Genomic DNA, 18524 nt, shown 5'->3' with positions numbered 1-18524 from the left:
GCTAAACGGAGTCAGCTTCCATTTAGTCCTATAGCGGAGCCTTAAAATCTCCATGGCTCAGCATTCTCCATTTATGTCACTCGAGTTGTCATTTGGAAGCCACACAAGCACTTCATTAGTACCACTCGAGTATATTATCACTAAATCCTTCACAATCATCCTAACTCCATCCCTATTTGAACTTGAATAACCCCTGAGAGTATCTTAAACAATTAAATTAATTCCAAGTATCACATTCACATGAGAAGTCTTGTGACGTAAAGCTCTTATTTTATGTTTTATTTCATTATGTCAATTTAATATAACCTGCAGACATAAAAGACACACTTTCATTTTAAATCCTTAGAATTATTTTTTTTTTGTCTCAAATATCATGTTTTTTACTATCTTGAAGCAAAATATGAACATGCTGTCAAGCGTCTTTAAAAATTTTCACATGTTTCTGCTTTATGGCTCAGAAAAATGAATGATGTTTGCCACTTCTGCTCGGGGTAATGCGATTATTTTTTTTCGTTTTATCAACTTTTGAAATTTAAATAAAAATTCATATTTTAAATGCTTTTTGATTAAGTTTGAAGTATTTGAATTACTTTTGGGAATTGTTTTGCTGCCATTTTTTTGTTTTTTGATAAGAAGATTTTCATTAAATTCTAGAGTTTGTTTTACAGTTTATTAAGGCTAGCATTTTGTGAATTTGCCATGAATGCATTTTTGATTATTTCGTAGAGTAAATTTTTTGCTACTAATTTGGTGGTTGACCATAAATTTGTACATTTAATGATGATTCTCCCCTAGCGATGCAAATGAAGAAGACTCAACCACCGAGCATTTAATGCTCCAATAAGCCGCCTTGGTTTGGCATTCATATGGCTGCCAAAAATATCTTTAAAAGCTCCTTTTTCATTTGTGTCACTCGGGTTCCTAAATTTGGGTAGCTTTCCTCGTTCCCTATATTCCCTCTCCTTCTTGGATGTCTTAAGTGACGAGCATCCAAGTCAACTCCATGCAAGGCTCTATCACTAGTTGTACTACACAATATATTGAACGGAATTGGTCGAAAACATATTACATATTGCAATTACGAACCTCACCTTCCTAATTAGCGAATGATTCAACTGACAACCTTAACCCCTACAATAATAATGCAATAAATGTTCAGCAACAAAGTAAATCAATGAAACATATTAAAATACATTTATTTGACATTTATAAAACAATTGAAATGAGATATAAATTTAAATAAATTATTCCTAGTAATCCTTTAGCGTGGAACTTTAGAAAAGCTGCATTTTTCCACCCTCAAAATCAAATACAATAATGTTTATATCCATTATGCTTATATTCTGTTGCTGTTTAAAGATCAACATTTCTATCTCTACTTAAAGCAATACAATCTTTTCTCATTTGAATAAATAAACAAAAACTGTAATTCTTATTAGTTGTGTGGTTGTTTTAAGTTAAAGCTTAGGCTTCCGCATGCTGTAAAATTCTTCATAAGAAATGGCTTTAAAGTTGTACAACAAGATGAAGATTATAATCAGCGGTAGCCTTGAAAAAATCAAACATTTTCTCAATTTATTTCGAATTCATGTTCAAGACCCGAACGACCCAAATGATTCATTATCAACAAATGGAAGCTAATTGGTTCTAATAAATGAATCCGTGATGGAACCTTAATGATTGCACATCTTGATAGATAAAAAGTTGATTTCAGTACAAAACACAAACACAATTTTGTTCAAAAAATTCAAAATTTTCAAAACCGTTAGAAAATTTTCAATTTCAATTTCAATTCCTGACAATCGACACAAAAAATGCGTTAAAGTCGCCCAATTAGCTCCATTACTCTTTTAATTTTCCTTTTTTTTTAAAAAAAAATTAATAGCAATGACTTTTTTACGTGAGTGGGATGTTGAATGAAGAATACTGTAGGTTGAAATAAATGATCAAATGACCGCATTTCAAAATTAAATTCAGATGGAATAAATTCGTGGAAAAAATTGAAAAATTATTTTATGGACCGTTTACTTATTACATTACAGAATAACGAACTTTTTGTCATAAATGTTCAATGAGATTCTTGGAATTTTAATTGTTTGAAGCAGATTTACTCTTCTGAGAATAGTGAGATTTCGGGACATAATAAGTGCACGACCCCTTATCGGTAATGAGAGAGAATCTCAAATAATTCAATTTATGCGAGTGTCATCAGCAGTATTGGAAAAGAATTTTATATTTTGCATATTACGGATAAATCAGAAAGCAGTTTCTGTTTTGTTAGACAGGAGCTTTTTCAGGGGATAAGGGGGAGTTTAGGGGGTCAAGATAAATATCAAAATTTAATACTTCAATTTACAAAGGTTTGGAATCCACGCAAGAAAAATCAATTTGGGGAGTAAATGTGTAAGACTCAGACACTCAACCAAAATTGTAATTTTTTTTACAATTTTTACAATTTTTTGTTGAGTGTCTGAGCCTTGTAAATAAAGAGGGATCACAAAAAATCAACAATTTTCCGAATACACATCCATCAGGCGAAGAACATACTTTTATGAGCACAGTGAGCTGAGAGCACGCTCGGGGACATTCTTAACTAGTACCTCTTGAAGACATGCTCATTGCCTGTTAGCATCCCATGCCACCAGATGTACTTTATAAACGAGATCCAGAGATTGAAGATTGAATTGTAAATTATGGATTATAAATTATTAATTGATATTGGATATAATTGGCAGTTGAAGATTCGTTTCACAGTAAATTCCACAGAAATAATTAAAAATCTTCTCATTAAAAGCACTTGAATGATAATTAGGATCATCCTTTACAATTCCACCATTCCCTCGGGAACGAAAAATAAAAAAAGCAATTATTTTCCTCTCGCATTTAAACTCATGACTATAAAAAACTGAAGGAATTTACCACTATTATTGCACATTACACAACATATTCTCCTTTTTGTCATAAAATGTTGCATGTCATACTAGTCATATATTTTTATTTTGTTATCCACATAGCACCATGCATTTAATTATCCATCATATTTTACTTCGTAACTCGTTTTTTTTTCTTTTTTAAAAAGTTAATTAAGTCCTGCGATGGATGCGAAGTAAAACTTTAGTGTCACATAAATAAATAAAATTAAAACAATTTTTCTCAATTTATTAATGGATTCACGACTCGTATGGAAAGCTTAATTTTTCACGTAAAAATGAAATTAGTTCTATTTGAGAGTAAAATATTCGATTTATCTTCAACAGCGCGAGAAAAACGACTGATAAGTTTGCAAAATTTTCATCTTTTTAATGTTATAAAAAAAGAGATTTTCGAAAAAGAAATAAAAATTAATGACGTAGTCAGTCAAAAGAGTCTCTTTGGTGTAATTTGAGAGTCAGCAAAAGCACGTGGAATTCAATGTTTACAGACATAAAATTCTCTTCATTCCTCTCGTGGTCTTTTCTTCTCATTTACTTGAATCAACAAGTTGTTGACTGTGAAAAAGTTATTTTCACATTTTATAGGCTTTTTAAGCCACGTTTATGATTTTCTTGTGATTTTCTATAAAAGACAAAACTTTAATTTCCTTCAGGGATTGTTGACAAACTTTTGAGTTTCCGTCACTCGAAAATGCTCGTGTATAAAATGATGCTTGTGTACAAAATGATGACAATCTTTTCATAAGAGATTATTTAAGTTTTGATGGAATGTCAACGATAAATTTAATTTCATTAACGTTTTATAAGATTATGCCGAGGAGCATGAAAAATGAAAATGGCATCGGAAAATACACGAATAGACTAACGAATACCAAACTTAGGGGTAAAGTCAGGTAGGGGAGGAGAGGTGGTGCTTTGGGGACCGGGCTCTTTTCAAAGAGTTGGATTAGCTAGGCTCCCATAACACAAATTTCTGATTACGCCTCTGACCGATCCCGGAGGCAGCTTCCATTAAGTTTTAATAAATTAATCCATGTCGTCGCATTCAATTCTCTCAATTAATTATGTTGCTCGGGAATTCCGTGTTAATAAGCGTGTCTCTGATGACGAAACTTTTTTGATTCAAGTCACTCGGATATGGCAATGACGATGGTAAAACAAACTACCTCTACTTAGAAACTGAGCTAGCCACAGAAACCTTATGTTGATTTCTTTGTACTTGTTGATATCACATGCATTTGGTTCGTGGTAAACCTTACTAACCTTAGCCTCACTGTCGGACAATCCTTGAATATGAGATTGATACGGTACTCAAACATGGAGAAGTGCATTAGTTTTATCAAATTATATTAACTCTTCAGAGTCTTGAATAACATGTTAAGTATTGAAACAATCAAATTTCATTCATTAATAATAGAAAAGGCACACAAAGGCTTCTCATTTTATTCAGCAAACTAATTTTTAGGGCTTAAAATTCAGATGTTTATCATTTTTATAAAATAATTAATCTGCTTTTTGCATTTAATTTTATTTTTTTTTCTAAAATCTGAGAACAGTTAGCAAAAATCTCGAATAACATTGAAAGATTAAGGACTTGTTATATATATTTCAGAAATTTCGGTGAACTTGATGTAACAGCCAAATTATGCATCATGCTTATTTTATTAAGCGGTACGTGGGCAGATTGACGCGCATAACGAGTGCCTGAAGCCATCTTATGCAAATCTTTTAACAATTTATCTTAAATGGTGTAATTATAAAATTATTTTGCTAGGAGACTTTTCAAATGTTTATTTAGGGTTATTTATAAATGATGGCTATTGATCTAAGAACTTTTTATTTAGCGACATAAAAACCCCTTCTAATAACTTTTGACAAAATTTTGATTTAACCTTCATGTGTCGTCAAAGCGATGCTAACGACTCGGGTTCAGCCTCAGAAAGTCAAGTTGAATTTGTTTACTTTTGTCGCTGTTCTGGCATAGTCATCTCGGTTTATGTGACTCGAGATACCCAAATGATGATTGGTTAAATTGCATTGATGTACCCTGGATCATGCAATGTGCAGAGTTTGGAATCAATCATCTTCAAAATTCAACGTAAAGCAAAAACAAACTTCATGATGTCTATCATACCAATATCAATAATGTATAAATACAATCTAAATTTAAGTTGTAATAGCCTCTGGCTAAGTCTATTAAAATTGTTAAATCATGAAATACACAAATAAAAATAACATTTAAATAACATCAACTCTGATGCCATCAGTCAGCCATTTTTACTCCCTATTCGTACGGCTGACTCTCTGACGTAGCAATGACGAAGTCGTGAAGGATTCCTTTTCATTGGTGTCGCTTGGGACGAGATTTACAAAAAGTACTGTTTCAATTTAACTTTGTAATTAATCTAGTGTTGCTAGTGTGGTAAGGATATCCCTGAGGAAACCGACTTTATGTTAATCCAGTGATGGACAACCTTTTATCTTTGTGGCTCATCTTGCTGGCTATGGCAAAGAGCACAGCATGTACATAAACAGCACTACGATACTGAAAATCAGTCTGTTTGCAAGTTAGGTCTACACCTGAATCTACGAGTGCTGCTGCACACAAGTTGCATAGAATTGTGTTAATTTAAAGAATTTTCGATGTGGGAAAGTTAAAAAAAATCTTCCATTTAAAAATGCAAAAAATTCGTTAAAAAATTGCAAATTTTAATTCATCCATGCCATAGACATTCGATGCTTTTCCTAGTTGATTGAACAGAAATTTCCAGAATTTTCCACACTATTTATTTTCCATTAAATTAATATTGAAGTCTACATATCAGTTATCTTAACATTTTAAACAAAAAAAAATATTTATTTTCCAACTGAGTATCGCATTCCATTCCTAAACGATGATTAATATTTCATTACATCCATTTCTCATTTTCTTTCAATTTTAGAATTTTACCTCTCATCAAAATATTATACATAAATCTATTAATAGAATTCATACACATACATGTGGATTAATCATCATTTATAAAAAGGTACGCGATCTTCTCACGTTTTGAATTCTTTAGTGTGAAAAGTGTTTATATTTGATGATGCTTCATCTTCATGCTATATGTGTGATTGTAACAAAAATGCTTCATACAATTTTCTCTATAAACATTTCATTTTGACTCGGAGCCAAGAAGTTTTCTTAATTTTTCACTGTGCTGCTTCGTAGGATGTATTACAAATATAATAAAGGGGAAAAATTGGAAAAATTATTCAGTAAAACGGGAATTGTCGAGTGCAAAAGATCTTAAAGTGTGCAAAATAGAATATTTTTTAATTAAATTTTCAAGTAAATTGATTTGAAATTTAAAACAATGTCAAGAGTTCCAATGATGTTCCGTGACTGGTGGGATGAATATGACTGGGATTTCGATTCAATGCGTCGTCCCCGTACATCACGTTTGATTGATCAACATTTTGGAACTGCATTAAGAAAAAATGATTTATTGAGTTCGTTGGCAAACACACAAATATCAAGTGGCTCTAGAACGACGCCATACTATCGTCCATGGGGTACTACATTGACTAAAGCTGATTCTGGATCGACAATCAATGTTGAAAAGGATAAATTCCAAATTATACTTGATGTTCAACAATTTACACCTGAAGAAATTACTGTTAAAACATCAGACAAGTTTGTCATCGTTGAGGGTAAGTGCTTATTGAATTATTATTGAATTCAATGATTTTTCAACTATGCTAGTCATGCAAAAAGTTAGAACAATTCAGATGAAAAAAAAAAGTCGAGATGAGAGAATTTACTAGAAAATGGAATTTAAATGGAACTATTATGTGAAGCAAGTGAAATGAGTGGGTGCAAGATTTATGAGAGTGAGAATGATGTGAGAAGTATAACATAGTAATCAAAAAAATAATAATTTGATGGTGAAATTTTATGAATTTCCAAAAGATGGATTATGAATCAAATAATGTCAGATTAAGTCAGAAAATTCAAGATTTGTTGATATAGGATTTATACAATTATTGAAATATTATGACAGATATTGCAGATGTTTCAAATGTTTGGTCATTAAATACATATGTCAAACACATAACATTCTAAAATGTATACAATTTAAACTTGATTTAAACTATATAGACTTTGAAGTCTCAAGTCAAGTCAAGTCAACTCATATTTTGCTTTGAAAGGTCGACTTTAGCCTACTCGACTCCATACCAAATTCGAGTCGACTTCGAGCTCTGATGGAACGTTAATAGTCAGAATATATCCTAAAAATATTGAATCTTTTCATTAAAAATTTTCAAGCTTTTCAACTTCTTCGAATTTAAAAATTCATAAAATTGTAAAACTTACTATTTTTCACGATAGTGTCTGATCAGAGGATTATTTGTAGCATTAGAAGTCGCCTAAAACGTAAGCAGCTGCTGTATATGCTACATGTTCAACCCATTACCCTCCTTTTTGCAATAAAAAATCTTTACTATGCGATTCCTACAAGAATAATTCAAAACCCCAATAAATTTCACAGTTGAATTCATAAAAATACTTTTCGTATATTTATCCTGTTGCAATTCAGATTATACAAATTAAAGCGTAAATTTCAAACATATGTAAATAGTCTAAAAATAAATATTTTATAATAAAATTATTCAACAAGTTATTCATGAACGTTAAGTCAGAATCCATGACGAATGAAAGAAATGCAAATGAAATAAACAAAAATCTTGGGAATCTAAATGAAAATCGGATTGTTTCCTCAAAATTGATTCTTCCGAGCTTATTCTTTGTAATTTCTGGAAGCATTTAAATGGCTTCGGATGCTCATAATAAAATACTGCTGTAATTTAATGAAAACTAGTGTGCTTTAGCGATACAAGTGAAGAAGGCTCCATCACAAAGCTTTTAAGGCTCTGCAAAAATTCTTTTATCAACACAAAATTGAAACCGCCTCAGTTTAGCTTCCATTTGGATGCTGTTTAAAGCTGAATGGCGGAGTCTTCTTCATTTATGTCAGTCGGGATTGAATCCTCATAATATATAATATTTATGAATCTAACTACATCTAAATTCTCGAAATATTTGTGAGCTTTTTCGCAATTTTTATAAATTCTAAATTATTTTAATTGAAAAATTATAAAACAAACCAGAAACCAAATTCCATTCAAATTAAAATACTTAAAATTTCAACAAATTAATTATTTCATTTTATTTCTAGGCAAGCACGAAGAAAAGCAAGACGAACACGGCTACGTCTCTAGACATTTTACGAGAAAATACCTCCTTCCACCAAATTACAAACCCGAGACAGTGTCATCAACTCTTTCATCAGATGGCATTTTAACGATCAATGCCGCAACACCCGAAGCTCAACCAGTCAATCAAGAACGATCTGTACCAATTACTCACGTTGGACCATCACGTGTTGAAAATACAGGATCACAAGATTCACAACCAAAGATTGAGCAAGTCAATTAAATTTGAAATCTACTGATATGAATTTGCATCCAATTGAACCAAATAACTGACTCCAATTTCGTGAAATGTATTATTTTTTTTTCCAAAATTAAATTAATAAAGTAAAAAATTTCGTTATACAATTTTTTTATTTTCACATAAAATTTAATGACTTTTTTACTTTGATGACAAAATACGTCAACAACATCGTGTTTAGTCTATTTTGAGGAAAATTAAATCTGCTTCTTAACTTTGTTGTATAAAAGGCGACACGTGATCATGGAAGTTTATTTATCGTAGAAAGTCAGTCACTTGTTAGTAAGTCATTCATTTAATAGACTTTTATAAGGACTGATTCTTCTTTACAGGTGGTGCCAGTTTTAATTAGCTTAGACAAACTTGCTAGAGACAAGGGGGATGGAAAACTTAAGTTAATTACTTCCTGGAATCATGCTTGGATGTGGCGCTTAGATTGCTACAAATGACTTTCCATCTGCCTCTATTGCTGGCCTGATCACAAGGTTTGAGCAAATTATCGGTTTTTGCTTCTAACAACTCAGATGACAAATGACTCAAAATGGAGCAAAAGAGTCAAAATTTGACAAATTGATGACAAATTATTTCACCTGAGTTGTCCATCCCCTTGGCCCAACAAGTAACAATCTAATTAAATATTCTTTATAAAGTAATGTTTATTAGATATTTCCATTATGCCATCTTATGCTAATTAAAACTTTATATTTCGTCCGGAATCTCAGAATTGGGAATTCTTAAATTATGTACTTTAGACACTTAGTCAGAATAAATTATTAACAAAATAATTGCCAGGAAGTACGTGCAAAAATTGTTTATGATCATTAAAATGCAGGAAGACTACTTTTGTCACTTTTGAAATATTTTTGTCACATTTTTGACTCTTTTGTCACTAGTCATCTGAGTTTTCCGCCTCCACGGATTATAATAAAATGTAATATAAATATGATTTAAATTTAATCGGATGATTCATGAAGGAAATTTCGTTAAGATTAAAAAAATTTGAGAAATCAATAGTCAAGCGACTTAAATCAAAAAGGTATTAAGCTCCGCCTATTTTTTGGCATACATTGACTGTCAAATGTGCATTCTATATGGTGTTAATAAAGGGATTATAGCGGAGCATTAAAAGCTCAGTGGCGAAGCCTTATTCATTTTCGTTGATCGGGACTTTTTGAGGATATTGTTCATATCCTTCATACTTAGATAGGATTACAAATTAGATAGTATTGTGCTTGATATTGGAAATTGGCAAGTGGAAGTCAGCGCAATAGAGCCAGATTCAGGCGACTCCTGGAGGAGGTCATGGATCTATATAACAAGCGAAGTAAATAAGTAAGTAAGTATTAAATTTACATACTTACAATTTTCATCTGTGTGCTAAAAACGCTAATCAAATTTTACATTTATTAAACTTATTTATAGAAAATTTCAAGTATATAATTATTAAAATTGAGTAACTTAAATTTGAGAGATAGAGCAGATTACTGAGAAAAGTGTTGATGTAGCAATTGCATGAAGCTTATTTCTTCACGCAACAGAAATTTTTCGATGATAAGAAGTTCTAATTATAATACAAACGTACTATAAAAATCTTTGTTCATTCTCATCTTACCATTCGTACAGTAATTGTCACAAAAAAAAAATTAAGTAAAGCAAATTAAATTAAAATGAAGCAACGAAACTACAATTGTTCATTTTGTGCTAACCATTGCTTAACTGTTTCAAAGAAAAACCATAAAATTTGCACTTTTAAACACTGTCCATGTCAACAGTGTAATATAACCAGAAACCTACAATTAACTTTGAAACTTTCCATAGCATTGCGTCGGTCAAAAAAACTAATTCAAAGGAAACGAAGGAGAAGCAGGAAAAGTGAAACACAATTGTGTAATGAATTTAATGAAATAATTAAAACCCAACAAAACAACACAACAACTTTGGTGCAAAAGTTTTATTTGGATAAAAGAAATGACATAATGAGAGTTTTATATGAAATTGTCAAGTGTTGTAAAGGTGATGAATTGCATGCGGAAAGGGAAGTTCACGAATGGATTCAAAAAGGTAGTTATGAAGTTATTGAATGCTAAAAGAGCAGTTTGTGGGTGTTTTTCAATACTTTTGTCTTAACTAAGTTGATTGCGGGCTATATTGGAATGTAATGACTAAGGAGGCATAACCAATGTTCTTGTTTTGACATTAAATGGAAGCCGACTCCTTATGACCCTCGCAAGACCTCCAAATAGAACTTTGGAGAAGCTTCTTCATTTGTGTCGCCTGGAATTCAATCGATATACTGCAAATAAAGTGGATCAACACTTATTAATCAAAATAAAATCCTATTCTCTTTCCAGAACTGCGTATAAGATTTCTTATGGAACACCTAGGTCATTAAGACATCAAATTTTTCAGAAAAATCAACTTTATTTCTACCAATGAAATCTATTATTATAATTATTGTAAACACGCTTAATATTTTTTTATAAACAATTGATAACCACAACATTTAATCACAAAATTTTCGGCTGCACAGCTAAAATTTTGTATCAAAATTTCTAGATTTTACTAGAGTTCACTGGCCCATTTATTTCTTAAGATTAAGTTTTATAATATTTTACTTTAAATTATTGTAGAGCTTGAAGTCGACTAGAATTTTGAATCAACTTAATTCATTTTAAAGGTCTCATTGACTTTAAGCTGTAGATCATCGAAATGTTAAAATTATATAATAATCAATGCAACAAATATAAGACTCTATTTTAATTTTTCCAATTTAAAATCGTTAAAAATTACGATTTCTACCATTTTTGTATCAAAAAATCATCGAAATTACGATGAAAATATCTGTAATAATCAATTTTTACTATAATTCCTTATTCTGGATATACAATTTTTTAATAATATATAAAATGCTGAATAAATAAAATGTTTAAAAGTATATTATATAACTTTTTACTCGTCAAAAGGAAAAATGTGTCATCTCGTAGCATTCCATGCGTGAAATTTATTCATTTTAAGCGGAAGCTAAATGGCAGGCAAATAAAAGTGACTTTCATTCCATGCTAAGAAATGTATATCACTGTGGAGGATGAACTAAAGGTGAACTAAAGGATCAATCAAGGTCCGAACAATAATGATAACATATAATACTTAATTTCCGTCTACATTTAATCAACATTTCTTCAATCCGTCAAAATAAAACTCTTGAAATTTCTGTTGATTAAGATGCCCTTCAATAAAAAGAAGTAAATACTACGTCAGTTTTTCAGACTTCGTCTAGGCTTTCTCGGGCTTTCACGAAAATAAAAAAAAATTATGTATATATGCATTTTGTCTTTGATTCCCAACTGATTCTTATTTACTTAAGAATTAAAAGATAGGACTTATTTACTTACTTCGCTGGACGTACAGATCAGCTGTGATCTATGGCCTCTCTCAGTTGGAGTCTAAAACTGGTTCAATCGATGACTGCTTATATCAAGTGGCTGGACAACAAGTTTGTGTTTCCATCCCATTTACGACACTTTTTCAAGTATTTCGCTTTCGAAGCGCGACCTATCCAGCATTACTTTCGTTTGAGGATTGTTCCCGATTAATGTCTTCTTGACCAGCTCTATTTAGCAATACTTGGTTTGACGGCTAATCAACTGGATCACCAGTCCATCAAATTCTGAGAATCCGTCTCAGAAAAACCGGTAGTTTATGTTGTATGTCTGTTGTTATGAGCCAGGTCTCGCCACCATAAAGCAGTACAGTTCCATATGTTCCATATGTGAGTATTACATTAACGTTTCTAAGGAATAACAATGTTATACGTTCAGAACATCCAAGAAAAAGATTGGCTTGTTCAATGATTATTAGCCATAGCGATTGTTAACGTCTTAATATTCTAATACAATTTTGAGTGATGATAACATTGTCAAGGATCAAAACATTTGATTGAGTCTAATTACATTAACGTATTTGAAAATTTTGAATATTTCAAATCTTAAATACTTGCTAATATTCCTCAACAGATGTCACTAGTCTCATCTCAAACTGACTTTAATTTCCAAATTTACATGAAAGCGAAGAGAGAAAATAAGCAAGAAGCATAAACTAAAACTTAATACCTTTTACAATAAAATATGAATTTTCTGATTTTTCAATTTATTTTATTTCACAGTTGGTATTCATGACATACAAAAGTATTCAGCTTAAATTTCAATTTATTTATTTTTTTCTCAAATATGTTTACTCAATGCATTTAATTCCATAAATGTTAGACGTATGCTTAACAGAATTCTCAACTAATGGAACGATATTATGAACTTGCATTGCTAAAACGATGTCTGCAAGAATATTGCATGAAAAGAGATTTTCAGACAATCCCAAATAACGTAAATGCGAATTATAAATGCTTTGATGTACGCTTTCAATTCTGTTACCATGCAATAACAACATCGTCAAATTTTTAAGTAATGAAAAAATTTTAAATTTCTGTTGAATTTCCAAATTATTGTACGATAAGTCAAGTGAATGCAAATTCTCGGGAAAAATGCCAAATTTAAGTTGAAGTCGATTATATCTCAAATTTAATTCAACAAGATTGTTCAATGGTAAAAACAAGTCAAATGGTATTGTTGTAATTTGATTATAGCTCATGTCGAGTACCTGTAAACTGTCTAACTTATCAAAGACATTTGATGAAAAGGCGCTGATTGAATTGTGTGATAATTTTAAACTCACTAAATTTGGTGCGTCATAAAAAATCATTTCATTTAAATTTGGTATTAAATTCCATGATAAATCGACACAACTTAACTTTTGTGCAAATGGAAATGATATTCGACGGAGTTCGTTGATGCTCACGTTATTTGCATATAAATGGCTTATGTTACTTTTCAACGTCATAAAAATATTACTTGGAATTTCCGGAACAAATGATTCGACAAATATTAGACACTTGAACTCATGAATTGCACGGTCAATGGCATATACATTGCTGGTATTTAAATTTCTAAGAATGCATGAGTTTTCTGGCAGACATTCAGGATAATTGTTTAAATTAAAAGCTTCTTGTGAGCATTGTAAGGCATTGTCGGATTGTGAATGCTTGAAGATTATACAGAGTATAATGAAGATGATTTTGAATCTAAAAATTATTCAGGTTAATCAACAATAATTCGTTTAATTTCATTTAACAAACCTCATTCTTCAATTCTCTCTTTTTTTCAACTATTATTTTCAATTTCTTTCGACAAACGAACGCCTGTAAATCTCAAAAATAACTGATATTGCTACTCACTTTTTTTGAACAATAGACAATTAAATTGATGTCGCTAATGGAAGTTCAATATCTACATTGTATTGATTGTATCTTTATAGGGTACAATTTATTATTAAGGTAACATTCTTCACGTTTTTTTTTTATATTTGTGCGATATGCAACTGAAGTTTATTTTACGTAAGAAAAAAAGGTCGTTATTACAAAATTGATATGATTGTTGTTCTGAGAATAATGAGCTCATTTGAAGATAGAGGAATATTTATAAATAATGAGAGTATGAGTTGATACAGAATAAAGCTGTAAGTTTAAGAAAAGTTTATATCTGATGTAGTTGTGTCCCCTAACATATGAAATGTTTTCTAGTCATAAATGAAGATGTTCTTGAGTCAGGTGCGTAGTCAGACATTTTCTCAAGGGGGAAATATAGAGGTAAGATAGAGAAGAGGAATGGGTTAGGGGCTGTTATCAAAAGATGCAAATTATAAAAGGGGGGGCGTACACGTTTAAGAGTTTTGTTTCCAAAAACCTTAATAAATTAAAAGGAGGCTGCAAAACTTTGTTCAGTCATGCATTTTTTTTTGAATGATCCACAAGTTTATGTGGACCAAGGCATTGACACTCTTCATCCGCTTTCATCCGGCCCATACAAATCTTTCATCTGCTTTCATTCGATCCATACGGATATAATTTTTGTATAGAGATGAAAAATCCTTTCATCCGGATGAAACGTGTGTCAACGCCTTGGTGTGGACCACCGAATCACAAGTAATATGATTTTATAAAGCTTCAATTAGGTCGTTCTATTAGCTAATATTTTATTTGAAGTATGTGGTCGATCAACAATTGAGAGCAGAAGCTCATTAAATTGTACCCGATGGGACAATAATACGCTAGAACTAGACTTGAACTGGACATTGGATTGTCATTAAACAAATTTAACGTATATTTATTAGTTAGGGATCATTCGTTGTGCCAAATGGGTGTATAGGCTTTAAAGCGCTTATTCTGTATAAATATACAAGTTTAGCTTGTTCGCGGACATTTTTTAGTCTGCTAGGGAGAGAATAGATTGGCAGATTCATATGATCTTATTGTAGAAGATTCAACTACAAACCTGTTCCGTCTTTGGATTTATACGTTCCTAGATTATCAAAATTAATCAAATTAAACTCCAATAAAATGACTTTTCAATTGGCAAAATACAGAAATAGCATATTTAAATGCAATAACTTATTCATCTTATTGAAAACTTTCCAGACAATGTCCTCATTATTCAGATATTTCCATTTGCTTTCCTTTATTCTCACATCGATCTAGATATGTATCGCGATACTAAAAGACAATTTATTTAAATTTATGACCCTAACAAAAAAAAAAGATAGAAATAAGAAAAATAATCAACACAAATTTTATTCATTGTAAATGAGAAGCATAAAGAACTCTTTTTAATAAAACTTAGTCACTAGATGAAAATAAAGTTCAATTTCTTTCTGACTGTCGCGATTACAATTTTTATTTGTACATCATTTTCTCATGTTTATTATTATTGAAAGTTAAAGTTGACAGCACTAACAGAAGCAGTTTTCATTATACTTTAAAAATATAATAATAAATTTATCATTGTTTCCACTTGACGCAAGCAATGATTCACTTGAAATCATTCAACAATCTTGACGCTCATAAAGTTTTTTTTTCTTTTATTTAACAATGATGAAAATAAACAATTTTATATTAAGTTCATTTAAGGAATGAGCGCTTGAGGAAGTTCAGTATTTCTTTACAGAAATTGTTATTGGGGTTCGGGAACTTCATTAATTAAATATTGAAACTTGATATTACATTAGTATTTATGGATGAAGGAGTATTGTATGTTTTTAAATCAATCATTAAAAGATAATGATTTAATGCATAAATTGTTTAAGGATTAGAAGCTTGGATAATAGTTTAGGGGTTGAACATAAGTTTTGGTTCATAAGGAATTGGCAGATTTGAGGTAAATTGTAGAAATTTCAGTGTTTTAGTTAACATGCTCAGTAAGTGTGCGGGATGTAGTTTTGGAGACTTTGACACACAATTTGTCTGCATTGCTTGCTCCATTCACAAGGATATTCTAGCATCTAGATCAGTGTATGCCATGGCAAGCAAGTGTGTTCCCAAATTTCATTTAAAATGCCATAAACCGCATGTTGTGGACAACAGTGTAAAACACTGCTCTGAATGATTTTCTTGCCTCAATCTTGCGTACATGAATTGCATCTAATTACATTGCAGGGTACATCAGGTCTTATGAAATACTCGTGTTATGTCCTTAAAGTGTACAGAGCTTCCAAAATGCTCAGCATCTCTTTTGACACACTTCATACCCATACACCCTTATCCATATCCAATATCCCATATACCCAAATGAATTACACATTAAGTGTCTCATCCTCACCATTCATTCTTATGTAAATCATCAATTTATTATCTACATGATGAACATGAATCGTATTTGATTACGAACTAACTCTAAATTATGGGTTCATGTACTCTATCCATGTATCGCTCATACTAATGAGTTCTTGCTTACTAAAGTTCAGGAACCGAAGGTATCTCCGACGATACTCGACATAATCACATTAAATTTTATTAGAAGAGAATAAAAATAATAAGAATTAATGTGAAAATTATTATAAAACATTTTCTCAGTCAGTGGGGGACGATGCGGAAGTTACGTGACGTTTATGAGAAGGAAGTAAGGTGTAGAAGTTTAGGTTCCTGATAATAAAGCATTATGGTGGTGGAAAATGGGTCTAAAACAGCAATTTTTTAACGTTACGTAACTTCTGAACATCCCCTGAGTTTAGAAATTCTCACGTGAATTCTAATGAATTTATTCCATAAGGAGCCAAACTTTTATACTGGAAAGAATGAGAAAAAATTCACTTCCAATGGAAACTCATTACTCTCTTAGAATCTTTTTCCTCGTTTATTCCCGACAATTTCTTATATTAAAAGCATACAATACCAATTTCACGCTAACGATTGACTACAGCAGAACTCATTCTAAGCAATGATAGAGAGTTGTGCATTTCTGATTAGACATGTTCATGTACGGAATCGATTTTTGTTTTTCGTTGGTCGTTGAACCAACACTTTGTATGTGGTTTTATGCTGAAAAAACAGCATAACGAAAATGTTTATGTTGAATATTATTCCTTATTCTACCTACAATATTATGAAAATATATGAGTAACCTTAAAGCTTGGGTGTAGATTGTTGATGTAAAAATTGATACCCAAACAGCATAAATCTGTTAATTGATCTAAATTGAGGCACTAGGCTGGCGTGATTCTGGGATGAAGCCGGATATAAACCATGCACAAGTAATACTGTTTTAAACCGAATTCTGGACCAAGTCAGATCCGCGTCGATTAGGGTCAGATTTTTGATCGATTAACCGCCTTGTCCCGAACAGCACACGCCATAGAAAGACCCAAAAATTAGGCTCTAGTCCAATTTGACTCTGGGCTAAAGGCCTAATTGTACAAGCTTTGTGATGTGGCCAGGAACAGTGTCAGATGGAAGGCTTTTTATAATAATCTAGGCTCAAAGTCGGAGCATGGTTAAAGTAAGTAAATTAAGGCCGAATCTCATTAAATACAACCTTTAGCCAGTGTCACGAACACCTGAGGCCAGATTTTCAGCCTTTTCTTGGGTGTGCTGCTCGGGATTAAATAACAAAGACGAAAATGTCCATAACAGAAAATTGAGAAAAATGTTTAATGTGGTTTAATGCAACTATCTTTCTCATTAAAATTATTGCTAGAAAAGGAAGTTTGTTTCACATCTTATATCATAACAAAGTTCTGATATAAAAGGATGGATAATACAATATCCTGTCGTAGTTTTTGAGTAAGCAACACAAAATTAAACCACATCAAAAAAACTAAAAATTTCCATAAAAGAATTTTCCTCACTCGCTTTGTTGAGATCTCATGGTGGTCTCTATAACAACGTTAAATAACTTTTTTGCTCCTCATTCTCCCTCAATGTGATTATTTTAAATTCTGTGCTCTTTAGTCTTATCCTGTGCTGTAATTGTGAGAATATACTTTTTATTTGTAGGAGAAGAGGATTTTCGGATGATAATTTAAGTGTGGGCTTTATTGGTCCCTTTTTGATGCTATTTGCTTGTTTAAGCTCACGAAGGCGTTCATAGTTCGTAGAACTTTTGAAGTCCGTACTCTAAAAGTCTAAAAAGGAATCTCCGCGGGAGTTTGAACTCCAGTTGAGGCGGCTTCACTATGGAGTTCTGCCAACTCTGGGCGTATTGTCTTAAGCGGTATAATTTTATGTCTTGTAAAAATTGGGTCAAAGATTTTTGCTCGTAAAGATGATCTTTTTAAATGGATTAAAGCTAATATGAAGTTATCCAGCAATTTTGCTCATTGAGCCGGAAAGCATACATCGTAGAAGTGACCAAAAATCTAGCCTGATGCTGGATTTTATCGAATCTGACTTAATGCCACAATCAAGCTGGTTTAGGGCCGACGTATCTGTTTTTTACGAAAATCATTTTTTAACTTTGATGCAATGAAAAAATGATCCAAAATTTCAGAAAATCATTTCCGAACAGTTTTCGCCCAACCATATTTGCTTGAGTACCGATACGTCACCATATTAACGCTCAGTCTCGAAATTGCTCTGACGACAACAAAACTATGGATTTCAACGAACTTTTATGACGAAAATTGAGTTCGCAGCATTTTGACACTCGGGCTGCTTAATTATTTCACTGATGATACAGATCAATTGGCTATAAATGGCATATATAGCTGGCGATAGAAAC

At 31.7% G+C, this 18524-nt stretch overlaps 3 protein-coding genes across 5 annotated transcripts in view; 1 reads left to right on the top strand and 2 right to left on the bottom strand.

Annotated features, from left to right (window-relative positions):
* LOC139101102 (G-protein coupled receptor dmsr-1) overlaps positions 1-3235 on the bottom strand; it is a 58453-nt gene extending 55218 nt beyond the window's left edge. For 2 of the 3 annotated variants that reach the window (XM_070653979.1, XM_070653980.1), the window contains exon 1: positions 2939-3235. The gene's annotated coding sequence lies outside the window, so the exon portion shown is untranslated. Of the gene's footprint in view, positions 1-2919 lie in introns of all 3 variants that reach the window. The other variant, XM_070653978.1, reaches the window with a different exon arrangement.
* A 2948-nt stretch (positions 3236-6183) lies between these two features.
* On the top strand, positions 6184-8555 carry l(2)efl (lethal (2) essential for life). The gene is made up of 2 exons (XM_070633659.1): positions 6184-6626; positions 8153-8555. Exons 1-2 carry the CDS (start codon positions 6290-6292, stop codon positions 8410-8412), a joined length of 597 nt encoding a protein of 198 aa, XP_070489760.1. The 5' UTR covers positions 6184-6289; the 3' UTR covers positions 8413-8555.
* A 4001-nt stretch (positions 8556-12556) lies between these two features.
* Positions 12557-13705, bottom strand: LOC139085572 (leucine-rich repeat-containing protein 15-like). The gene is made up of 2 exons (XM_070633656.1): positions 13613-13705; positions 12557-13558 (listed from the first exon to the last, which is right to left on the bottom strand). The coding sequence occupies exons 1-2, from the start codon at positions 13615-13617 to the stop codon at positions 12658-12660; spliced, it is 906 nt and encodes a 301-aa protein (XP_070489757.1). The 5' UTR covers positions 13618-13705; the 3' UTR covers positions 12557-12657.
* Positions 13706-18524: the final 4819 nt, after the last annotated feature.

The sequence above is a fragment of the Chironomus tepperi genome, unplaced genomic scaffold, assembly GCF_022539635.2.
Source record: "Chironomus tepperi strain 1889 unplaced genomic scaffold, CSIRO-AGI_Ctep_v1 contig_74, whole genome shotgun sequence".
Taxonomy (NCBI): Eukaryota; Metazoa; Arthropoda; class Insecta; order Diptera; family Chironomidae; genus Chironomus; species Chironomus tepperi.
This window is presented reverse-complemented; position numbering and strand designations above follow the sequence as displayed.